At 33.8% G+C, this 18240-nt stretch overlaps 2 protein-coding genes across 4 annotated transcripts; one reads left to right on the top strand and one right to left on the bottom strand.

Annotated features, from left to right (window-relative positions):
• Nucleotides 1-1170: 1170 nt before the first annotated feature.
• Nucleotides 1171-4430, bottom strand: LOC101218408 (aspartic proteinase Asp1). Of its 2 annotated transcripts, XM_011659129.2 has the most exons (10): nt 4150-4430; nt 3414-3531; nt 3100-3326; nt 2578-2808; nt 2365-2503; nt 2089-2283; nt 1939-2011; nt 1626-1713; nt 1422-1528; nt 1171-1327 (listed from the first exon to the last, which is right to left on the bottom strand). In XM_011659129.2, the coding sequence occupies exons 1-9, from the start codon at nt 4305-4307 to the stop codon at nt 1444-1446; spliced, it is 1314 nt and encodes a 437-aa protein (XP_011657431.1). In that variant the 5' UTR covers nt 4308-4430; the 3' UTR covers nt 1171-1327; nt 1422-1443. The 2 variants fall into 2 exon arrangements, with proteins under 2 accessions (XP_011657431.1, XP_004149806.1); XM_004149758.3 differs by having other exon boundaries at nt 1171-1528.
• Nucleotides 4431-9149: 4719 nt separating this feature from the next.
• LOC101216755 (probable L-ascorbate peroxidase 6, chloroplastic/mitochondrial) lies at nt 9150-17981 on the top strand. 2 transcript variants are annotated; one of them, XM_011659130.2, is made up of 12 exons: nt 9150-9571; nt 9667-9810; nt 10118-10238; nt 10315-10415; nt 10510-10597; nt 11740-11807; nt 11888-11974; nt 15872-15946; nt 16030-16107; nt 16252-16356; nt 17258-17329; nt 17443-17981. In XM_011659130.2, the coding sequence occupies exons 1-12, from the start codon at nt 9275-9277 to the stop codon at nt 17446-17448; spliced, it is 1242 nt and encodes a 413-aa protein (XP_011657432.1). In that variant the 5' UTR covers nt 9150-9274; the 3' UTR covers nt 17449-17981. The 2 variants fall into 2 exon arrangements, with proteins under 2 accessions (XP_011657432.1, XP_004149799.1); XM_004149751.3 differs by having other exon boundaries at nt 17618-17981.
• The last annotated feature ends 259 nt before the right edge of the window (nt 17982-18240 follow it).

Consider the following 18240-nt stretch of genomic DNA (forward strand, 5'->3'; position numbering starts at 1 on the left):
TATCCATTGTAGCATCTTGCAATCCGTATAAATAGTTCAACGCATTTGGTAATCAAATATTTTTTCACTTTGGTGCCAAGTTGATTCATTTTTAGCAATTTGCTTTTCAAAACCATGACTTCAAACCAATTATAGATTTATCAAAGTTTATTTAACTTCTATTTAAACTACCGTGACTAATACATTGTGGTAAACTATGGAAAATATACAAATATACAATATTACGTAATTGATCAGAGATAATCTTACATTTTTAATTTTTACTGTTTGTAATTTTATGAAGTTACTTAAAATGTCTTCACGATATGCAATATTATTTTCCTATTTTTTACTCTTTTAATGAATGTGTGCAAACTAAAACAAAAAGGAAACCAAACTATACTTTGACAAAAAAAAAAAAAATGGTATCATTTTGTCAAATTTTGAACTCACTATTCAGTAAGTTAAGCCTTAACTTCAAGTTTGTACAATTTATTAATTTGACTTTTCATAGCTTCCAATCTAGATTAGATTAGTATACAATGTTCTGCAGTATGTGCTTAGCTTCCACATAGACAAACTCTACAAGAGGAATTTTAATGAATAAAACAAAACTTTTGTTAAATACAAATATTGGAAACTTAAATGATATTAATATATATTAACTAGTAAGTTATTAGCTCTTATTATTGGTACTTAATATCTAAATTTGTTGATTTGAATATTCTTAAAATATATATTCCTTTTTATAATTTTAGACAAGGGTATAGTGGTACATACAAGTTACAATCGCACCCAAAACTTACAATAGTAAAAATGAAACCTCAAACCAATGTTAATACAACCTACCTCTAAACTTATGTAAAAATTAAATCCGAAACGATAAAAATACAAATGTTCCCATTTATGCAATGATGTAAGTTTGAAAAACAGAAACATTTTAGTAAGTTTAAGATTGCCAATTTCTACCCTTGAAAATATGGACCTATGATTATCAACTACCCACCATACTCTAAGGGTGATTTTTTCAAATTTTATTTTATTTTGTTAATTCTTTTCTAATTCTTGCGACATTTTCAAAAGGAAAAAAAATTCATCAAATTCTTTACAGTAAATTTAATTTCTTTTGGCTATATTTAGTAAATATTTTCATTTTTTTTTATCCAACTACGTCAATGCCCCTAAAAATTATTATTATTATAATAATGTCATACATTTCTATATATATTAAATCATGAATATGATCGTCCAGATACAGAGAAATTTTCTATATTACAAACATAGTACATGATTTTCTTTCATAATCTCCTTTATATTCTAAAACTAGCCTATTGACTTCATCAGCCTACTGTAACCAAAAAAGGAAACATATACTCAGTACACTTACATTGAAATATACAAAACTTTTGGTCTAAGTAACTGAAGATTACTAACTATTTTACCTTTTTAATTTCTTTAAGCATCCTAAAAGATCTTGGGGATGTAACCTTGATAATTCTCTGTTAGGATACTAAACAGACCTTCTGGTTGACAAAGACTTTGACCTTCCCTGAAAATAAAGAGACAACCAGAAAAGGATTGTGAGAAGGTTATTCATAGGGAAATGAGATCATCAAAGTAAAGAAGGTGATGAAAATAGAGTTTACTTTCTAAATTTGTTGCAATTGGTAGGGAACCATCCAATTCGTCTTCTTTCGTTGTCGTAGATTACCATTTTGTCTTTTAGAGAGATATCTGAATGAGAAACAAGGTCAACCAATCCAAATAGACCCTTAATCTCAACCATTGTAATTAAGAGTATAGAACTAAACATCAAAGTGATTTCTCATTGCCACTTTTGACTAACGAATATTTTTGAAGTACTTATTACTAAAATTACCAAGTACTACCAAACATTACCAAACAAAGTGTGGAGGGGGGATCACAATTTCCAGATTGTTTGGCACTAATGTTACTTACCACCAATTATGTTGAGATCCCCAAGTCCTACTTCAGTCCCATTCAGAATCCCAAAGCAAACATTGCCATATTTCTGAAGAAGAACTTGTTAAAAACATAATTTATAAAGCAGAAACCAGCCAAGAATCCAAGATTGTGTTGTATACTCACAGTTATGATGAGATAATTTTCTGGAGGCAGTTGAATTTGAGCATTCTTAGTTTTTGTAAAGCGTAATGCCAACGGATTGAAGTATTTTTTCACATCACGCAACGACTTGAAAGGACGAGTGCCTTTCCAGCATACTGGAAGAGATTTATCCTCCGGAGCATCTTCCAGTGGTTTTCCTCTCAAATTATTCTTTACCTGAGATAAAAATATCTCATCACATTACAATTTCACACATGTGTGTTGCCTAAGGAAACAGTTCCTTTTCTCTGTTTTTACCAGAGCAAGAATGGAATTGTAAGCTTGAGAGTTGAAGTAAGTGTAAGAGCTTCCACTGTCAAAAACTAATGTAAGATCCTTGATACCAGTAGCTTTTCCACTGAAGTAGACTTCTGCAGGTCCGGAAGAGTAGTAACTTCTGAGATGAGAATAGATATCATACTCAGTTACATGTGTTATAAAATGATAACATGATATTAAAGGGCTACTCACCCTATGGATTCATGTGACATACTTGTCCACGTTACTCCTGAAGAAGGGACGAATTCATCACCAAAAAATAAAAATCCACCTTCGTCACTAAGACAGTGCCCTACAACATTTCGCACTACACCCATGCTACTTAGTTGCGAGATAAAGCTAACTTCACCATTGCCAAGGCCCAGAACTCCAGCTGTAGGAGGAGATGAGTCTGGAACAGAATATTTATGATCATATCCACATCTGCAGAAAACATATTAAAAGATATATCCTCACAATTTAAGACTACAGAAGCGAAATCAATTTCACTATATGTTATATATATATATATATATATATATATATATTTTGATATCTGTGAGTGTCTGGGCTTGCGCACCACTATATGTTTTATTTAATCCCTTGGGTAAAGGCAGTTTTATGTAACTATTTACTTAAAAAGGAAAATGGAAACTCTGGGGATTGTGGCCATGATTTATTAGGATTATAAGCATGATAACAGTCTATCATGAGATATATATCCATATAACTCACCCAAATGCTATTCGAGGAGCAGCCAGAGAACCATTAGTGAGTTTCAAGGGAACATGGTCATTGACCAACACACCCAGAGACGATCCGTGGTCAGCATACTCAATTTCATACTGACACTGGTCATCAGCGGACTTGCAGTGATGGTTGGTTATCGGGTGGAGTGAGGTACACAGTGGTTCGAAACAGTTCAAAGCATTGTTGTTGGGTTTATATAACTGTTCACGAGGCTGCAGATACATGTAAAATTCATAAGAACGTTAGAGCGAAAGAGAACAAACATCAAATTGGTTATCGTTATCATCCAATCCACTAACCTTTGTGCAGTGTGTACAAGGGGCATCACATTGAACCCAAGTGAGATCACTGCCAGAGTCGATATCAAATTCAAAAGCCTCATCTCCTTTGCCAATATTAATAGACACAGAGTAATAACTACAGATATCAAAAAGAATTTACAAGGAGTTAACACAAATGGAATGATAAGCAAACAATAAACATGCAAACAAATCAAACAACGGAAAATTCATGGAAAAACAGAATTCATAAACATTTTAAACAGCTTATAAGCAACATCCGATTGAAAAACTTCCCTGTAACAGAACTTTACAAATTTCGAAATGAATGGAAAATCAAGTACTAAACATTGTAATTTATGTTAGATTAATCGACCCGTTATCTAAAGTATTCTTGAACAAAAAAGACGGAAAAAGAAATGCTAGAAGAATCATTTAATGAACATAAATTAAAATTGGAAGGTTAGAAACAAAAACCCACTTAAACTAAATAGAATATAACAGAAAACAAGCAACCAAAAAACTCGAGAACTGAATAAGAGAACCTCAGGAAATCAAATTGGACATGGATCAAACAGAAGCACCTACTTAAAAAGGAAAATCCAGTGGGAAGTAGAAAAAATTTAAAGAATGGTGGAGAATAGATACACGAATGATAAAGGAAACAAAATCAACGAAACGAAAAAGAAACAATCAATAATCAACGATGAAGAGAGAAAAATACAGAGAAGAATCAAATTAAAGATGGAATGAATACCCAAGTGGATAAACGTTTCCTTTGAGGGGAAAGACGACGGAGGAGAGGAGGCGATCAGAATTCTTCTTGCGTAAAGAAAGAATGTTGGTTGAAAAGGAGACAGGAAAAATCGAGAAAAGACCTAAAAGAAAGAAGAAAAGAGAAGTGATTGTTGTCATTGTTGGACTTTCTATTTGCCTTCGAATCCCGAAGATTCCTAAACAGAAGAAGGAGCTCAAAAGATGTTTGACAAAGATTCATGGTCACAAATCCCATCCCATCTACCGTTTTTAAAGTCTTTGGGAACATACAACAGTAAGAATTGTGAAATTTTTGCACCTCTTTGAAATCACTACAAAATAATTGTCCACTTGTGATCTGATAAGATGTTACGGTGAGTTTCTTAGTACTGAAATTTATTGTGTCTTCACCTACAAATTATTTATTCTTTGAAGCAAACTGAAAATTCATTCTTTTATTCTGATTGGCAGTATGTAGGAGTAGGATGAGAGGATTGAATCATCAAAATCATCTTACACACTTATGTTATTCATCTATATGTTGGCTGAAAAAATCATTCTTCGGAGGTAGAAAGACAAGTTAATAAATTATAATTATTATGTTTAAGGGTGTGTTTGGGTTCATATAATTACTCTGACCTTTGGTTATAATAACAAAGATTTTGAAAAAACACCTAAATCTATTAAAATAAATTTAACAAATGTCATTAATTATAATTTATTTTCTTTTATTAATTATATATAATTTTTGAAATTAAATTCAAATAATTTTCTTATTTATATTATACTAAATTAATCAAGTAAATGATAACTTTCTTATTTGTCCTATTAATACATATTTTCCTTCATTTTTTTTTTTATAGAAATTGGAACAAAGTTGGTTGGTGAAAGACTTAAAATATGTGATTTTATGAATGAGGATGATTTATCCATAAGCTATGAGAATGTGTTTTCATAGCGCCACTTATGATTGTCAGGGGATTCTGGGGTTGAAAGAGGCCATGATCGGAGATTTGAGAACCTAAGCCTAGGTAAGGATATGGATGGAGGATTGAGATATGACCTCGAGCCTAGTTTAGCCCATGTTAGGTGGCTCTATGTGCACATAGGAGCGAATATGAGATGGTTACTGTGGTATGTGCTAAATATGTGTGAACTCTGTTTGGCCACGTGTTTCCTTATGGATATGGATCACATGTGAGCTATTTCGGGCCGTATATTTAGTATGTTATCATGATTGGATTGGATGGAGGTTGTTACTATGATAGGTGCTAAATACGCGTGAGCTCCGTTTGACCGCGTGTTTCATTGTGGATTTGGATCACACATGAGCTATTCTGGACCGTGTATTTAGTGCCCTACCATAGTTGGAGTGGATGGAGGTTGCTATTGTGGTGGGTACTAAATACGAGTGAGCTAGGTTTGGTCGCATGATTGTTTGATCATGTGCGAGCTATTCTTGGTTGTATATCTAGGCACCTTGCCATGGTTGGATCGGTTACAGGTTTATGGACGTACCGTGTGGATTATAGTATTATGTAATGATGGTGTTTTGATTATTATTGCATGATTGATACATGTTTACACATTTTCGTTTTAGCATGTTTTACAAGTTTTTACATCTAATAACTTGCCACTCTCTGAGTTTTCAACTTACATTTTTCAATGTTTTCTCCCTTCCTAAGTAGCGAGTCAGGACCAAGCGCTAATTGAACCCTCATCATTCTTGTAGATCTTCATATTATATTTATAAAGTTAAATTTTTTTGTAATGCATCATGAGGTGGTTAGTTGTATTAAGAGAGATACTAAGAACTTGTGTTTTGAAAGATCCCTCGTTAGATTGTAATCTTTTTGGTATGTAGCCTAGTTGGACTTTAAATTTCACTTGAAGCTTTGACACTGTGTGGATGTGTGTGGTGAGACACACTTATTGTGTTGTATCTGAAGCCTGGTTATATACATATAGAAGTGAAATTATCTTCCTTTTCAGGTTTGACTACCCCATATTTTAGGGGAGGTGCTGATGAAATTTTTATAGAATTTTCTAGAAAGTATTTATGCAAACCTTATTTTTGAAAAGAAATGTTTTAAAAGAGTAGATTCACACCACGATCCAGGTTAGAGAAGAAAGCCTAGAACGGGGTATGACACAAGTAGACTCTAGAACTAAGCTTTGATATCAATTTCTTATGTTCGACCTTGGATCGTCTAGGAAAACCTATTGTTTTTCTTATACTTGGGCAAGCAGTAAGGAAATTTGTATACAATTAGGACTTAGCTATTATACGATGAAGAGGCACATAATGAGTATTTCACATGCAATGATCGTGACCAATGACTTACTGCATAGAATTAATTCTGCACATATACAATCCTAAGTCTGAATTCTTCAATCATTAAGTTGTTAAGGGAAATACTAGGTGAGAAGGAGTTGAAGCCAGACGTTTTGAACCAAAGGAAAATCAAGTTTTAGTAAGTGACTTTTCCAAAAGTGTTTTGTATATATATTACCACTTTCTTTTATGTTTCATGTTTGATTTGTAAATAAATTCAAGTTTAAATCCTATTTAATCCATTTTTTCTCACTTATAATTTCTATACTTATGAGTTTTGTTAATTTTAATCTTTTTATTTTAAAAACGAAAAATGTTTTTAAGTTATGAATTTGATACAATTACATTATTAAAAGAGAAATTGCATCAAATGACAAAAACATTTAGAAAAAAACTGCACATGATACCTAATTTTTGCATATTGTGAATATGACAAAATTAGTGATATCAGATGGCTATCAGAAGGTAATCATAAGATACCTAATTTTTGCATACTGTGAATATGACAAAATTAGTGATATCAGATGGCTATCAGAAGGTAATCATAAGACTATCAGACGACTATTAGACGGTAATCATAGGTTTATCAGCTTTTAAATTTGTTACTTTTGCAATTTAGAAAATGTAGTGACATGAGCCATATTATTATAATTTTTTTTGCTATTTTTGCAAGGGTCCCTTATTAAAATTTTCATTTTTTCCTTTACTCTTGAATTAGGTAATTTGTTATTGTGATTACACCGTTATATTTTTAATTTAATTACCTTCAATCAACTTATCTATGTTAGAATTAATATCAATATATTTGTTAAGTTAAAATTTTGATATCAATCTCAACCTCATTGTATTTTGTTAATTCGCTTAAATATCTAAGGAATGTCAATTCAATAAAAAACATGGTAAAATTTTAACAACCTACCCTAAATTGATTACAACAATTAGCAAACTACAAGGACTATTTGATTAAATTAAAAATTAGTGGAGCTGAAATTTCAACAAACCTATTATTTAGAGATGTTTGTCTATATTTTTCCACTTTCATCAAGTTATTTTGGTTATTAAATTAAACTAAGTTAAATTAACATAAACCTAGGTTTATTGTAATTTTTCTCTAAAAAAACAAAACTAGAGTTGGTAAAAGCCTTGATTGTTATTTTCTGTTTCTAATATTTCGTATTATTTACATGTTTCCAGGTGCGTGTCATATTAAAAAAAACCAATTTATTGCAACTGACGTATTTTTAAAAAATGTTGAAAATAAATGTCGTAGTTAAATAAATTAAGACAAATTGTTTTACAAAATCTAGGATGATTTGGTAAATTAAATATATGATATTTGTGTATTGGATTTAGAATATGTTTATTTAAAAAAAAGAAGTTTAATACTACCCACATAACCCTTTCCCCAAACACATACTTAAATTTATTAAAGAACTAACCTAATTTGAAATGGAGACATGATGTTGAGTTGGGTGTTACTATTGCACAAAATAGGTGCTCTCCAGTTTTTGGCGCCATGGCACGATATCAAGGTGTTGTTAGAGGCAACCTTGTAATTTTTTTCCTTTTATTGGTTTGACTCGTTTTAGCTCGAAATTAAGTTGTGTTTGCCCATTTGGACTTCTTTGCTTCTCTATATCATATTTCTTACAAAATAAGGGATTTGATACATATGTACGATCATCTTGAATATTTTAATTTAGAAAACATAACACTTTTATGATGCTATCACCAGGGTTAAGGGGTTGCCTAGTGAGAAGAAAATGAGAGAAAGAGGCGATTGGAAGGAAAAGGAATGTTAAGTCGTGAAGGAGAACGTGAAGGGAAAAAAAATTAATCTCTCTTTTTTATTTTTGTTTTGGCACACATAATGAAAAGGTTATGTGTACATATATTAAATAAAGCAATTTGGTTTAATTTCAATATAGTTTTTAAATTTGAAATCGAACCCAACCACATAAATTCGATTACAAATTATAACAAACTGAACTGAGGCATATTAATTTGGTTTCAGTTCGACTTAACTGTTTTGATTAACAACTTCAGGTAGGAGTGGAGGAAAAAGTGACGGAGAAAAGTTATAAAGTCACTATTAATTTAAAATTGAAAAGAAAAAAGATTGAGGTGGCAAGACAATATAAAATACAGCCACTAAGTCCAAGTTAGTTTAAAAAAGAAAAGTAAAAATTGCCGAGTCATGTTTCCATTGATCACCTAACAATCTTCTTTAACTAAGGCCATTTAGATTATTTTCAAACGTGCGATACTAACCTATTTGATACTAAATTTAGTTTTTGGTTTTTGGATTCTGAAAATTAAGCATGTCTTCTTTTACTTTTTTTTTTTTTTATTAAAAAAGTTGCATATTTACCCTAATTCCAAAAATAAAAACATATTTTAAAAAACTAATTTGATTAGTTTTTAAAACTTGACTTGTTTATAAGGATGAAAAAAAATAACTATAAGAATAAGAATAAGGTGTTCAAAAAATATTTATCGATTTAATTTTCAAAAACAAAAAATCGAACAAAAAAATGCATTTCAAACTTGAGATCAAAATCTACACTTCAATCATTTCATAAACGGAAAAGTCCATCAGGCTTTCTCTATATAGTTTTAAAATTCTTGTGTTTACCTAATTTGTGTTGTTTTTTCCCATTATGTAATTATTCCCTAAGAAAAAAAGGTGGATTTGAAGAACCGTGTTGCCAAAGGAGGGTGGTTTGAGTAGGCCAGGTTCATCCAAAACAAAAGGAGAGAGTATGCCGCAAAAAAGGAAAAGCCCCAAATAATGGCCGAGCGTTTGGCCCTACAACTAACACTTCCATCGCATTCATTTCCAATTGCTTCTCCTTCCAATTGCTCAATTTCAACTAAATCCATGGCTGCTACTGTTTTTGGAACCGCCGTCGCCGTCGCCGCCGCCTCCTCCTCCGCCTCTTCAACTACTCGTTTCCTCTCCTCCGCCACCAGAGCTACACTATCTTTCTCTTCTCCTTCACCTACCCTCCTCTCTCGCTCCTCGTCTTCCTCCTCTTTCAGCTTCCTCAGATCCTCTCCTCTCATTTCTCACCTTTTTCTCAATCAGGTTTCTCTCGCTTTCTCTCCCTCTTTGTTTATGTGTGTGTGTGCTTTGATTAACGATGTTTATGCTCGGTTTCTTCTGCTTTTCGCCGCTATCAGGGAAGGCCAAGTTCTTGTGTATCAAACAGAAGATTCAGTGCGTCATCTACTCCGAAATGCCTGGCATCGGACCCTGAGCAGTTGAAGAGTGCTAGAGAGGATATCAAGCAGCTCCTGAAGACCACATTCTGTCATCCTATTTTGGTATTTTTGTGGTTCATGATTAGGAGTGCTATTATCTATTAACTATTATTTTCTCTCTTCATCTTGAATCGTGTGGAACTATTTGCTTGCGAGTTTCCCGTATATTTGGTCCTTATTTCACATGATAGCGATTGAATGTTTTGCTTCTGATAATTGCCAGTTTATGTTTGTACTAACTACCGCGCTTAAGTTGGAAATGGAAATAATTAGCAATGTTCGTGGTGGAGTATAATATTTTGGAGAATCTAGAGTCATGTCCTCCAAAGTTCCACCGACATGTATTTCAAAGTTGCTTCCTTCCATCTAGGTACGCCTAGGTTGGCATGATGCTGGAACTTACAATAAAGATATTGAGGAATGGCCACAGAGAGGTGGAGCTAATGGAAGTTTAAGATTTGATGTTGAGCTGGGGCATGGTGCTAATGCTGGTAATTCTTATACAAATAACCGTGCATTACACAGGTTTTGACAGTTTTGTTCATCCTAATGTCAGGTCTTTTGCAGGTCTTATTAATGCCTTGAAACTCATTGAGCCTATCAAAAATAAGTATTCCAACATCACATATGCAGACCTATTTCAGTTGGCCAGTGCTACAGCTATCGAGGTCATAGAATTACCTATCTCTGAAACTAAGATTAACCCCCTGAAAATAAAAAAAGGATTGAATGTTCTAATGATTTGATTTAATGCCGATACAGGAGGCTGGGGGGCCCAAAATCCCCATGAAATATGGACGAGTGGATGTTGTTGGGTCGGAGCAATGCCCTGAAGAAGGGAGGCTTCCTGGTTAGTAGACTATATGCATGGCCTACAAGGGGCAATCTGATTTTTTTTTCTCTAAATATGAATTAAATAATTTGTAAATTAGTATTTAGTAATTGACTTCCTTATGGGTACCCTACAGAAATTGCAGATGGAGGAAATATTGCAATGCTTAAATTTAATTGTAGGATTCATTGAAAATTACATTCTAAAGCTCTATTATTTCATTCTGTGGCAACGTATCAAAATAGGATCAACTACGTTATAATGCCATGTACTGAATCATTGAAATATTGTAGTGTGAAGTAACATATTATGTTGATAATTAATAAGTTAAATCTGTAGATGTGGCTTCCCGAGTTGCTTATTTTGTTTTACCTGCATCATATTCTTGATTCCTTTTTGTTACCTTACTTCTAGGCACTATTATTATTATTATTTTTGTAAATCATGAATTAGACTAAATTGATTTGAAGCCTTGAGGATGGTTGTCTAGAATTTAGTATAAGTATTGGAGAAGTTGAGAGTCCCATATTGGAAAAAAACAAGGGGACTTATACTCCATATAAGATAGATGGGCTACTCCTCTCATTGCTAATTGGTTTTGAGATGGAACCCTATCAAATTTAAGATGGTATCAGAGCCCAGTAAACCCAAACGGGTATTCAGTTCAAGATAGGTGAACCCAAAGAGGCACCATCTTGAGGGGACATATTGGAGAAGTTGAGAGTCCCACATTGGAAAAACCAAGGGGACTCATACTTCATATAAGATAGATGAGCTACTCCTCTCATTGCCAATTGGTTTTGAGATGGAACCCCACAATATCAAATTTAACAATAAGAAGTGAGCCCAATTAGATATTAAGAAGGATGAGATGCTCAATTGTGATACAAGTGAAAGGGAGAGGAAGTGTAAGGCATATCTCTTGCCTTTTAGCAATTTTCTTGTAATGCTCAAAAATTTGAAAAGTTCGGGAGTATTTCCTCATGCTGCTGAAGATTTAATTTGTCATTTTAGGATAAATTACAAAACCTTTTTTTTTTTTTTTTGTTTCTTTAAATAGTCTTTTGGACAGTATCTGATACTTATCGCAAGATGCTGCATCTGCCAACGTACTCGCTTCACTGTTTTCCAAATATTGTTAAGAACTTGTCTTTGTTCAGATGCTGGTCCTCCATCACCTGCTTCACATCTACGAGATGTTTTTTACCGAATGGGGTTGAATGACAAGGTATTGTGAATCAGTTTGCTATTTGAGTCAATACTTTCTGGATGCTTTCTTTGCTTGATACAAGGTTTTTGGATCTTTAGGAAATTGTTGCATTATCCGGGGCACACACATTAGGCAGAGCTAGGCCAGAACGCAGTGGTTGGGGCAAGCCAGAGACCAAATATACGGTATGTTACCATTATCATGATAAGAATGGAAGATCATTTATGTGACTCAACAAGTTATTCGTCTATTTGATTATTGTTTTGTGGAATGAACATTTTGCTTATTGTGTGTGGGTGCATGTGTGTATAATATGCTTATTAAGAAACATATTTTTTTTCATTTGATGTGAAACCGTAGATTTACAGTGGAGGAAAATATGAAAAATAGGTAAGATATAACAAACTCTTAATGGGATTACCATATTTGTGGCAGTGAGGTAGTGGAAAGAAAAATATCACTTTATGATATTAAAGAGTTGAAGAAACCGAACTCAACCGACTTTCATTGACTAGTCCAGAAGATTATGACTTAGTTGGGACCTAATTTGTGTGATAAAGTGACATATTATTCAACTTATCTTTTATTTAAATTTATTCTAATATTGATTAAGCTGCCTTTGGTCTTGCTATCTCAGACATTCTTGGATCTTCACCCGCAGGATCATAGGAACTACTATAACAATCAAAGCCAGTAGACCACCCAATAGATTCTATTTTGTATGTATCAGCCATTCTCTCAAAATGCTTACCTAATGGGAGAGAGCTTGATATATTCATTTGCACCAACCAGCAACAAGATTGGATCATTTCTGACAAAACTTAATTGACGGACCGTGAGTGAATGAAAATACTCCTATTACTTCCCCATGTTCCATTTGATATCCCACATCATTTTCCTCTCCTTGGAGAAACCCCCTCTATTACACACCAGGCTTGAGACCGCATTCTACGAATCTCAAGTCTTTGTATCAACTGGTATAGGATAGACTAAACAGTCCCATCTATGGCGTAGATTGTCCAGAACCGACTCTGCAATTAGCCTTGATTTATCTTAGAAATGCATGCTGGCCAAGCTTTATTTATTGTTCAACCAGACAATTTTAATACCCAGTTTTGATTAATGTACAACTCAGCAATAGCTTATGTATCCATTTTGGATTTCTAGAATTGAGACATGGTATTCATCATCTCCTCCTCAAAATATTGGGAACTGGTGGGGCAATATGATAGTTGATGGTTGGCCAATCTACTCCTTCATGGAGAAATTAAGAAGGCCGAAGGTTTTCTTGAAGGGATGGAACAAGAAAACTTTTGGCAATACCTTCTTCGAAAAGCAAGCATTACTTGACAAGATAAACTCTCTAGATTTGCTTGAACAGTCTGGTCCCTTCAATGAGGCTAATGTTGTGGAAAGAGAAGAATGCAGAGGTGCCTTGCTTGATGCTATTGTTAAGGTTCAAAGAATTTGGGTTCATAAGTGTAAATCAGTGGCTTTACGAGGGGGAGGAGAATTCAAGCTTCTTTCACAGGCAGATTTCGACCCTTAAAAGTAAGAGTCTAATCTCGTCCCTGGTGAGTAGTGAGGGTTAGGTCCTAGTTACGGAGAATGAGATTGTGGATGAGATCCTTAGATTCTTTTCCAATTTGTATGGTACAAAGAACTCCTATCCTTTCATTTCTGATGGTCTTAATTGGAGAGCCCTTAGCTCGGAGGATTCTAGCTTTTTAGAGACCCCTTTTACTAAAAAAGTGATTAGAGAAGTTGTTTTTAATTTGGGGTGTCTCAAATCCCCTAGCCTAGATGGTATGACTAGAGGGTTTTATAAAACGTCGTGGAACATTCTGAAATCTGATTTAGTAAGGGTGTTCCAAGATTTTTTTTAAAATGAAATCATTAATAGAAGGTGCAACGAAACTTATGCTAGTCTCATTCCCTAAAAGAAAGAGGTTGTCCGTGTTGGTGACTTCAAACTCATAAGCCTCATAACCTCCATGTATAAAATCATTTCTAAGGTGATTGCGACGAGACTTAAAAAAATCCTTCCCTCTATAGTTAGTGATACTCAAATGGCTTTCGTGGAGGGCAAGCAAATTCTAGATGCAATTTCGATAGCTTCGGAGGCTGTAGATGAGTGATCTTTAAAAGGCAGTAAAGGTTTTTTCTTGAAGCTTGACCTTGAGGAAGCCTATGAAAAGGGGGATTGGTCCTTTCCCGGTATTGGTATGAAGCTTAAAGGCTTTGGTAAAAGATGGAAGAAATGGATTTGGGGCTGCTTGTCGATGATTAATTTCTTGATCTTGTCAATGGCAGGCATAGGGGAAAGATATTTGCCAAAAGGGGCATTCGTCAGGGAGATCCGCTTGCCCCATTTCTTTTTATGACTGTGGGAGACACCTTTAGCTGTCTTATTCATTACTGTAATGAGAAGAGGACCATCAAAGGTTTCCATTTTGATAATCTCCTTGTTGATTTAACCAACCTATAGTACCAAACGATATGGGCTGGCATTTTGAAACATAAGGAGATGTTCTTTAATTTCTCGGCCTTTTTGTTGGGAGAGGGAACAAAAATAAGATTTTGGAAGGATAGTCGATGTGAGGCTCAATTCCTGGCGAAAAAATTTCTAATTTGTTTTCTACTTCGCTAAATATGGATGCTTTCGTGGCTGAATGCTGGTGTAATGTTAGTCACTCGTGGAATTTGGGTCTTCGAAGAAATGTGTCAAACAATGAATTTGAAAATGTGACCACCATTTTTGAAACTCTTCATTCGTGGGGCCCAACGGATGATCATGATAGTCTTAAATGGAATTTTTAATGCTGCTGCTAATTTCACTATGAAGTCTACCTTTCTTAAATTAACCAAAAGATCCCCCACCATCGCTTTACCTTTGGTTCGTTACATTTGGAAGACTAAAATCCTGGAAAAGGTTATGGTTGCTCGAGTCTAAACACTCATGAGAAACTTCAAAGAAAATTACAGTACACTGCACTCAATCCTTCGATGTGCTGTCTTTGTTTCAAAGACAAGGAGATCTTGAACCACTTATTTTTGCGTTGCATCTTTACTAGGAAAGCTTGGAATATGTGCTTCAGAATCTTTAATCTTGAGTTTTGTCTTCCTAGTAAGGTTGATAGTTGGATGCTTGAAGGGCTCAATAGCAGAGGTTTTAGTCCATAAAAATAAGAGTATGTTGTTGAGTCATAAAAGGATGAAATGCCTCGATACAGGAGAGGAAGTTGAAGATGAAGTCGCTGCTTGAGTTCTTGAAGTATACTCATCCTCAGAAAGAGTTGCTTCAGTTTCAGCCTTCCTCTTGTTCGGAGGGTATGCATTCCTTATGCTATAGCAAGAATGTTTTCTGAATTGTCTGATTGAAACAAGCATAGCTACCTTTATCTCTGTGGAAAGGTTAGGCCTCATAGCTCTCCGAAAGATTTCCCGAGATAACTACTCCGAAGGGTAACATTCTGTGGGTCCGTGGGATATGTGTGATCCGTTCCATTTTGTGGTGTATTTGGAAAAAGAGGAATAGCAGAATTTTTTAAGACAACTTTAATTCTTTTGATTCTTTTTGGACTGTGTTTCAACACACAACTTTTCATTGAAGTACGAACTACACCAAACACTTTTGTAATTACAGCCTTTCTTTGATTTTCAACAATTGGAAGGCCCTTATTCTTTAGTTTTTTTCGGAGAGGGCGGACCCTCTTGTCCCTTGGCTTTAGGCTGTTCTCTTTTGCTCTTTGATTATATCTGTTTCTTATAAAAAAAGGAATTGAGACATGATATGCTGTATTTAGTTTTGGAGCTTCTAGAAATGGTTAGTGTCACAATGCATGAACCAGATTTGATATTCATTCTATACTAGTTTTCGTACGATGAAGAAGATGGATTATTAGTTGATATGCTGAACTTAATCTTCTTTAGCTTGTTTGCGGGTCTTTTGTACTTCAATGTACTTTTGTCTTTCCAACCATATCTTATTTTTAGTCATGGTCATTGCTTTGAATTTGCAACCGCATTTGAGTTGCTATTCTCATGAGATTCCTTTTGTTTTGATTTTTCCTTACTGACAGAAAGATGGACCGGGTGCACCTGGTGGACAATCCTGGACTGTACAATGGTTGAAGTTTGACAACTCGTATTTTAAGGTTTTTATCATATTGGCTTCATTTTATATCTTGAGAAAATGAACTAGTTTTTGCTTACTATGTTTGGTCCATATTATATTTAGGATATCAAAGAAAAGATAGATGAAGAATTACTGGTGTTGCCAACTGATGCTGTTCTCTTTGAAGATCCATCATTCAAGGTAAAACATAGCATAAATTCCCCCACCCCATCGTTGCTCCTTCAGGAGACTTTATCATGGTGACCAAAAAACATCTTCAATGAATTTGGTCATAGTCAATCGAGAGGCTCAGTTTGATTTCCATTTACTTATATTGTGTTGCAGGTTTATGCTGAAAAGTATCTTGAAGATCAAGAATCATTCTTCAAAGACTATGCTGAAGCCCATGCCAAACTCAGCAACCTTGGTGCTAAATTTGACCCTCCAGAGGTTTGTTGCCTTGGATGATATATTATTTTCTTTTTATTCTTGCTTAGGCGTTTTTGAATGACTAAACTTCCTTTTATCGAATACTTTTTGCCTTGGTGAATTTTCCTCTAATGAACGCCCTTTGATGTCATCCAACTTAGATTTATTGCACCATTAAATACCCTGTGTTTTCAAGCATTACATTATAAGACTATTAGGTGGTCTTGGACTCTTGGTTGGTTATAAACTAGTTTTATGGACACGGACACTGATTATCCATTGAAAAAGCTATACATGGGGAAAGTTACTTTTTTGCCTCTAGGTTTTGAGTCTAGTTTTCATTAGGTTTCAAAATATTACACATTTAGTTGTGAAGATTTGAGTTTGAATTCAATTTAGTTTCTAGGTTTTAAAATTTTACAATTTTATCCTTTAATTTAAGTTTTGTTTCAATTTGGTCCCTAATTTCATGTTTACACTTTTAACCTTTATTTTATTGAATACGTTTAGTCTTTTGCGTTAATGTTTGTTAATTAATTTATAATAACTTTGAAGTGAAATTTTTAATTTTGTTTTAATAATGAAACTTTAACTGATTATAATTTTTAAATTAATTAATAAAAATTAACACTAGAGACTAAAAGTAAGTATTTAGTGAAAATCAAGATTAAAAGTGTAATTCTGGAACGTGGGGACTAAATTGGAATCAAACCCAAACTTGAAGGGTAAAACCTTAATATTTTGAAACTTAGAGATTAAATTGAAAATTTGAAATCAAAACTTAAAAGTGACTAAAAGTATAACATTTTGGATCCTAAGGATCAAATAGAAACTAAACCTGAAACCTAGAGACCAAAATGTATTTTTTTCCAAAAATATATCTACTCAAGGCTCATTGAAAACTGCATTTTGTTGATCACAGGGTATTGTGCTTGATGCATCTCCCAAACCTGCAGGAGAGAAGTTTGATGCCGCCAAATATTCGTACGGAAAGGTTGTATGAATTACAGACTTTCATATTTTCATTTCATTTCCTTGCACAATTGAAGTCTTCAGAAAATCTCATTTCTTCGTAAAATGTTTATCTTCTCTACTTGTCTACTGCAGGATTAAAAAACAAGTCTCATGTTTTGTTGTGCCACGTGTCTTTTAATAATACAAGTTGAAGCTTTATTCAAGTCCTTGGCATCTTGTGATGTCACGTCTAAAAAAAACTTGGAAGTCTTAAAATGAAGGAGAAATGGAATAAGAAATTCAATAGTATTGCCTATTTGAATTGCAGAGAGAGCTATCAGACTCAATGAAGCAGAAGATTCGGGCAGAATATGAAGCTTTTGGTGGAACTCCAGATAAGCCTTTACCAACAAACTACTTCCTTAATATCATTCTTGTGATTGCTGTTTTGGCCATTTTGACATCCTTGGTTGGAAACTAATTTGAGTTCTTGAATCTATTTTTCTGAAATGTTTTGTTTCTCAACAAAAACATCTTATAATTTCTCGATTTATTTCTTGGTCGCTCTTTTAGTTCAACTATTTGTTGGGTGCCAAATTCAAATCTTTGATTTCTTGATCGAAGGTACATATTTTACGTTAGTTATGTTTATATTTATTGAGAGGTTGATAATCTCACGTTGTTTTAACTAAGAGAACCTCCATTCTTATAAATCAGATGGACTATTTCTCTCATTATTAATTGGTTTTGAGATGGAATATCATATTATTAAATAATATTCACTATAGTAGTAAGCTCCTCAAATAGAAAACTAAGATCTTTAGGCAACTAATGGCCATAATAACCAATGGATGGGTAGAATATCTTAGGACGAGTGTTCGTTGAAGATATAATTATGAATTTGAATGGTGTTTCAGTAACATTTCTGTTACACCCATGGGAAATGGGAAA

Source organism: Cucumis sativus, chromosome 6, assembly GCF_000004075.3.
Source record: "Cucumis sativus cultivar 9930 chromosome 6, Cucumber_9930_V3, whole genome shotgun sequence".
Classification (NCBI taxonomy): Eukaryota; Viridiplantae; Streptophyta; class Magnoliopsida; order Cucurbitales; family Cucurbitaceae; genus Cucumis; species Cucumis sativus.

What these genes read in the sequence shown, in the direction of transcription:
- LOC101218408 (XM_011659129.2), bottom strand. Translation starts at nt 4,307, where the DNA reads ATGACAACAATCACTTCTCTTTTCTTCTTTCTTTTAGGTCTTTTCTCG. An exon ending in CTTGTACACACTGCACAAAG is followed by an intron (nt 3,327 to 3,413) that starts GTTAGTGGATTG and finishes ATGTATCTGCAG; the next exon opens with CCTCGTGAACAGTTATATAA. An exon ending in GCTCCTCGAATAGCATTTGG is followed by an intron (nt 2,809 to 3,099) that starts GTGAGTTATATG and finishes TGTTTTCTGCAG; the next exon opens with ATGTGGATATGATCATAAAT.
- LOC101216755 (XM_004149751.3), top strand. Translation starts at nt 9,275, where the DNA reads ATGGCCGAGCGTTTGGCCCTACAACTAACACTTCCATCGCATTCATTT. An exon ending in TGAAGAAGGGAGGCTTCCTG is followed by an intron (nt 10,598 to 11,739) that starts GTTAGTAGACTA and finishes GTCTTTGTTCAG; the next exon opens with ATGCTGGTCCTCCATCACCT. An exon ending in TTGACAACTCGTATTTTAAG is followed by an intron (nt 15,947 to 16,029) that starts GTTTTTATCATA and finishes TATTATATTTAG; the next exon opens with GATATCAAAGAAAAGATAGA.